General features: G+C 37.7%; 1 protein-coding gene across 1 annotated transcript; it reads right to left on the bottom strand.

Moving 5' to 3' along the window:
- Positions 1-340: 340 nt before the first annotated feature.
- On the bottom strand, positions 341-2,268 carry LOC147321772 (homeobox protein NANOG-like). Its single transcript, XM_086305108.1, has 4 exons — positions 2,238-2,268; positions 1,389-1,747; positions 1,215-1,298; positions 341-820 (listed from the first exon to the last, which is right to left on the bottom strand). The coding sequence occupies exons 1-4, from the start codon at positions 2,266-2,268 to the stop codon at positions 566-568; spliced, it is 729 nt and encodes a 242-aa protein (XP_086161234.1). The 3' UTR covers positions 341-565.
- Positions 2,269-6,960: the final 4,692 nt, after the last annotated feature.

The following is a 6,960-nucleotide window of genomic DNA, read 5'->3' as shown; positions in this document are numbered from 1 at the left end:
GCTGTTTGTCTATATTTATTTCGTGTCCAATAAACCACCTTCACTCCTCCACTACTGCCTGCAATTGGATCCTCATTTATTATTTTTATACGGCTCATCTCACTCGCCGTGACATAAAAATGGAGAAAATAAAATTCAGACTCAGAGGAAATGTTAATAAGTTCTCACAGATGTGGCAGCCTTTTATTATTTACTTCAGTTCATTGAAAACACTTCCAACAGACTAAACTTTAGTACCATGGGGTTTTCTTTTGTTCTGGTTCTGGGGGGAGTGTTTTTTTGTTTGTTTGTTTGTTTTTGTTTGTTCTTTTTTTCTTAGCTTTTTCTTTTGTATTGTTCTCTGTGTGTGTTTTTCCCACTTTTTCCTTCATTTCTATTTTATTTTATTTATTTATTTATTTAACTTTAATGGCCTAATCTGTATTGAGATATATCTTTGTGTCTGTGGTACCCTCTTTATTGGGCCTGATATGTCAACTTACATGTAAAAACTCTATAAATAAAGAGGGGGAGGGGCTGAGAAAGTTCAGTTTTGAATGGGTGTAAATATTTTATTTACAGTTTCTCATACAAAAGGCATATAGTATTCTTCATGTACATTCATACCAGCAGCAGGGTTAAATTCATGCTGGCCGTTGTCTGGTGGCATCGACCAGCCAAATGTCTGGGGCGAGTTGGGGAAGGTCCACTGAGGTCCAGGAGCAAAACTGTCCACAGCATGATGATAGGGGCCCTGATGGTTTCCACCATTTGGGATTGGGTTTACCTCCTGGTGCTCGGTGTACTGCTGCCTGAATGGGGGCTGTCCCTCTCCCTGAAACTGAAACACAGACAGGTGGACTGTCAGTAAAATAAGAATACTTCAAGAATACTTCAATCAATTCCCCGGATAATGACAGAATCAGAAACAGTGCTTTTTAATAATAGGAGATACTCTAATAGGAGATGTCTCTCTCCCTGAAACTGAAGGGGACAAGGGGACTGTCAGTAAAACGAGAATAGTTGTTTTAAATTATTGGCATTACACTTTTTTAAATACAGTCAATTCCCCAGATAATGACAGAATCACCATCATCATCGTTTATTTGTATAGCACTTAAGAACACACCAGGCAGACCAAAGTGCTGAACAACACAGATCAAAACAACAACCAAATTAAAAATACCATAAAATCAAATCATAAACAATTCTGTTTAATAATAGGAGATACTTACATGAAGTGGGACGCCCTGATTCACATGCTGAGGATGTGACCTCCTCCTAAACTTACTCCGTCTGTTTTGAAACCAAGTTTTTACCTAAAGACGGAAGAAAACAGAAAACATTTAATCAGTACAATGGACCCAAAATTCAATTTCTTATGTTCTATTGAATTGAAAAACACTCACCTGTCTGTAGGTCAGACCTGTCATCTCTGCCAACTGTTTCATCTCCCTTGGCTCATAGTAACGTTTCAAATTAAAGTGATGGACAAGAATATTCAACTGCCTCTCTGTGAACACCACCCGGGCCTTTCCTTTAGGTTTCTCTGGAGCAGTGCTGGGAGGGTGCAGAGTGGCAGTGATGTTGCCATCCTGGCTTCTTGGGAGAGCAAAATCTTGTTTCTGCTCTGAGACTGAACTGGAAACAGCCTCAGAGGTATCAGCGGTTTTTTTGCTCATCTCCATTTTTAGAGCAGTCTCTGCCCATGTAGCGAGTTCTTCCAAGGAAAGACTCCCTTCAGGGCCGCTGCCTGAACTCCACGAGTCTGTGAGGGTAAAGAGACAAGAGGACAAGTAAGCACAAGTCTATATGGTCCACATGGGTCAGTTGCTGATATGTTTTGGCACGACTGACTTTCTAACAGAAAAAATTAACAAAGGTTAAATTGATGAGTCTTAAATCCCAAAAGGTCTCAGACTGAAGAAGTCACAAAACATTTCTTCCATTGAAAACATTACATCCAGGTGAACTGAATCAACCTTCAGGGATTTACTTACCTGATGACTGAGCATCAACACAATGAATCTTAAACACAAAAGTTTCCCACAAAGTAGAAAAAAATAAGTCAGATATTTGTAGATTCTTTAAAACCAAAAAGAATTTAAAGTGGACTCTGTTCAACTGTGGAGGGAGAAATGGTGACTTCTGCCATCAGGACTTACAACACAGAGTAAAAGAGTATTTTTACAAGTTTTCTTAGAGGTTTGCCAACTCTGTTCATATTAGCTCACCAGTCAACAATGCTGAGTACATACCTGGAGAAAAGTGCATCCCATAATCTTCCATGAAATCCCAGTGATTAAAAGAGGAAAACTGGAGAAAGTATCTCTGATGAAAGAGCTCCAAACCAAGCAGGAAGGTGACTTAAGAGCAATTCTCCTGGGCTTTTAAGGAGGTTTGTGGGTGTGGGCAGGAATGTGGGGGGGTTGAGCTTCTTCTTCGCTTTACAACCAGTCAGGTTGTTTCTACCAACTGGCATCATTTACATTTCTTTAAAATGCTGATTCTCAGGTCTGAAAAAAAAAGTACAGTTAGAAAGCTGCCGTGCAAAATGAGCTTTACCAAATCTTTCCACCTCACACTTTATAAAATATGAAACACTTAATGCCTAAAATTAGCAGCTAAAATTAGCAGCTAATTACTGAAATGAACTCACTGCATGTTTGCATCAATTAACGCAGTATTAGATCACCCAAAGAACTTTCCACTCACATAGAACATTTTTGCAAAAACATCTTCACGTTATTTGACCTGCAGCCGTTCAGTTACACCTCTGTGTAAACCCCCACAGCAGCTTTTTGAGGCAAAAATGGTTTTTGTACTCACAAATGTGGCACAGAATATCACAATGACCGCTGACCACTCATTTTGTCTTTATTAACTTTAATAAATGAGTCTGAAAGTGGCAAGTGAAATTAAGTCAATTTATCAAGGTCTGCATAGTTAATCATGTGTTTAAAACGAAACAAGGTGGTCTATATAATGTGAAGAATTTATTTAATAAAACAAACAAATAAATCTAATGAGTTTAGATTGTTCTGCTTTCATGTCAACTAGATCTGTGTTAGATGATTTTGATTTAACTTCCTGCTCTGGTTGTTTCAGACAAGAAACCAGTTTGATCTTTTGCACCAATGATTAATTTATTTTCTATTATCAGGAGATTTGTGCAAATAGTTTATAATTTCAAATGTATCAGAGCAAATACAGCTGCTCTTTAAATATATTTTAAACAAAATGTGTATTATTAGTATTGAAACCTGATATTTATTAAATGTTTTAAAATAAGCCAAATTGTACCAATATTACATACAAATAATGACTTAGACCTCTAATTTAGATCTTTGTAATCATGTGGAGAACATTACTGAGTTTATAAGATAGCAAAAGGTAGTTTCCCCCTTCTTTGAAAAGCACCTCTAAATGTGTGAAAAGTGAAATTAAACCACCCACATAAGCCAAGGTCAACAAAAGCAAGGCTAACGATCCACATCAACACATCTGGCCTCCTCTGGCTCATTCAGAATTCGAGACGAATTCGAGACGCACCCAGTTCACCCAGTGACCACTAAACATACGCTAATGTGTCTTTTAGAGTTCCTGTATCACACCCTGCTACCTCTGATTAATTATCAAGTCAATGCAGACAGATGGCACCAGGGCCATGAGAGATAAATGAGGGTAAAGGTGTTTGTGTTAACATGTCTTGATTTGAAGTAACTGCAAAGACACAGAAGTCATATTGTTTGCAGATGATACAAAGTTATTGTGGAAGTAACTTGGAACAACTTCTGAATGAACTAGAAAATCAATTTAGGACTTGGTTTTTCTATAATGATTTAACACTGAATCTGAGCAAAACAAATCTCATACTATTTGGGAGTCAAGCAAATTATATCATTAATAAACTGATGATAAATAACATAGAATTAGGATAATAAACCAAACCTACTTTTTAGCCTTTTTATTAAATACTCTTACATTTAAAGGCTTGACTGACCTCAGAACTCTACACATAATTTATAAAGCAAGAAACAAATCTTTGACCCACAACATTTAGGACTTGATCAGGGCTTGTGTGGAACCTTCTTTAAATCTCAGTGATTCACCGAGATAGAAAACAATTTGAAAGAGTGAGTGGTGAATCAAAGAGAAGAAATTAAATAAACTTAATGCAAACTGCACAAAAGAATGTAAAACTCAGCGATACATCCAGTGAGCAGCACTTCTCTGAGCGAAACGAGCTTCTTGATGTCAGAGGTCAAAGGAGAAAGACCAGATGACTTCATGCTGATAGGAAGGCAGCAGAGACTAAAAATAACCACCCATTTAAAGCAAACTATACAGAAGACCATCTCTGAGAACACAACATGTCAGAATTTGAAGCACATGGGCTAGAAGCAGCAGAAGACCACACTGGCTACAACAGCTGTCAGCTAAGAACAGCAAACTGAGGAAACAGACTCACAAATATTAGACAATAAGAGATTGGAGAAATGTTTCCTGGTCTGACGAGTCTCCATTTCTGCTGTGACATTCTGGGTCAGAGGCTAAACACAAGATTTCACGACTTGTAAAGTGTAACATGCATGCACTTTTTAACATCCTATCAAATATTGTAAATTATGATGTTGGAGACTCAATAAAAGCAAAACAAAAATGCAGACAGTATTTAATCATAGAAAAGTCATCACTTGTTGGAAGAAAATGGATGGCACTGACTGCAACATTTACAATAAAAATAAAAAGTTGACTTTATCAGTTTCCTACTCGAGCCTTCATCTGCCCCACCAACTCTGGGGAAAAGAAGGGAAAAAAGATGTACATTACATGTTAATGTTTTTCTTATTGTTTTATTTTAACTGAGATTCACTGAGTCTTATCAAAACAGCCTCTGTTTTATATTTAAATGGAAAGAAGATAGAATCTACAAGAAATAAAACAGTTAAACAGGATAAAACATGTGTGTAGCTTCCATGTTGAAAAACTGCAGATGAGTTTTAAGTCTTTTAAATCTTTGTGAAAACCACCAGCATGTGGTTTGGCAAGACCAAGATTGAATAATAATAATGGATTACATTTATAATGTGCTTTTCAGGACCCCTCAAAGCGCTTTACAATACCACTATTCATTCACTACAGTTGTAGCCATGGCTGCCATATCGCGCCATCGGCCCCTCTGTCCATCACCAGTAGGCGGTAGGTGAAGTGTGTTGCCCAAGGACACAACAACCGAGACTGTCCGAGCCGGCAACCTTCCGATTACAAGACGAACACCCAACTCTTGAGCCATGATCACTCACGATGGAAGAAATCTTCATCTGAAGCTTTGCTGAACATAAGGATTTCTCTCCGGTCATCACGATTCGGCCATTATCCTGATCAAGTTCTAAATGTTTTGGCCAAAGATTTGTTTGTTGCTTTATAAATTATGTGTAGAGTTCTGAGGTCAACAAAGTCTTTAAATTTAAGAGTATTTAATAAAAAGGCTAAAAAGTAAGTAGATTTTAATTTTGAGATTGGACTCTCACTTTTATAAAACTTGTGTGTACTGCCAAGCACTGTTTTAATATATAAATATATTAAAACAGTGCTGAAGAGAGTTCTTAGGGGACACACTCGTCACAAAAGCGTACTCTGACCTGCAAGTCTTGGTTGAATTCATTGACAACCAGTTGCAGTACTCTGGTAGCTTCACGCGTACTGATGGATATATGCTAAATGCAGAGAACATTGACTACGCGTGAGGAAAGAGGATGTGCACTTGGTGTTGACTGAGCTGGATCCCTGAGGGGTGGCATTGAGGCACACAAGACGTCTCAGGCGAAGGCGAACTATTTTTCAAAAGGGCTGAACTTCATCTGGCACCTGTACTCCTACGGCAAACTTAAACCATATGGCATCTCAATCAATGAGAGTGTTGATGGTTTGTCGAGAAAAATAATCTGTCTTAATGCATACACAACAAATAGTAATCTGAAAGTGATCGGGGGGTGTTATGTAGAAGCGGTGCAGCGGTGTAGAGTTGCCAGAGGTGATCTTGGAACTGAAAATGGCCATGTTATAGGCTTTCAGTGTTTCCTTGTGCCCGTGGCTCCTTACGACACCTTTGAGAGTTACCTGGAGGGAGGAAGTACTTCCAATGAAAGAATTGAATACTGGTGGCATTTTCTTCACAGCCAGTGTCTGGAGTTCTGGTTATTCTTATTTGCAGACATCAGAGACAATGGGTACTTTGATGGTGGGTTTCCGGACAAAAACCTTCAGTTTGTTTTGCATGGGTCTTATCCGGGTGAGCTAATAAATTATGTTTTCTTGCATGTATGGATGCATGCATTTGTGAGTGAGAGATAAAGGGAATGGAGGAAGTGATAGAGAGGGAGTAGAAAAAGTATAGTGAGTGATGAGATGTGGACCAGATTGAGGGAATGGAGAGACTTGCAGGAAGAAAGAGACAAGAGAGGGAGAAGAGGTGGAGAGCAGCAGGGAGTAAATGAAATGAAAATTGTGTAAATACTATAATTTAGGCTTAAGAAATCGGCTACCTTAAAGAACAGTGTAACAACCAAGACTAGAGAAAGATCTGTGTTCAAGATGTTGACGTGGCATATGTAAACTTCTTATCTATAATATTAAGTCTTTACAATAAACGCTATCCCCTGGTGAATAAAGCAAAGAAAACTGAAAACATGGCTAACAAACGCATGTAAGAAAAAGAATCTGTTATACAAGAACAAACTTATAAAAGGTATAAGATAAATTCATAATAATTATGAGAACGAGTAAAATAAATTACTACAGTAAACTTTTAGATAAAAAAAATATGAAAAGCGTGGACAGTACTAAATGATATTGTAAATAAAGGAACTAAAAGATTGGAATATCCCAATAACTTTCAAACACAAAATACACTGATCAGTGACATAAAACAATTTGCAAATGGTTTTAATGACTTTTTTTCTTAATGCTGGTCCTGGC

The sequence above is a fragment of the Aulonocara sp. 'chitande type north' Nkhata Bay genome, linkage group LG9, assembly GCF_057382095.1.
Source record: "Aulonocara sp. 'chitande type north' Nkhata Bay isolate Kocher_YH1m ecotype deep benthic linkage group LG9, A_spYH_male_GT1.1, whole genome shotgun sequence".
NCBI lineage: Eukaryota > Metazoa > Chordata > Actinopteri > Cichliformes > Cichlidae > Aulonocara > Aulonocara sp. 'chitande type north' Nkhata Bay.
The sequence above is the reverse complement of the archived record's forward strand: the minus strand, read 5'-3'. Positions and strand labels throughout refer to the sequence as shown.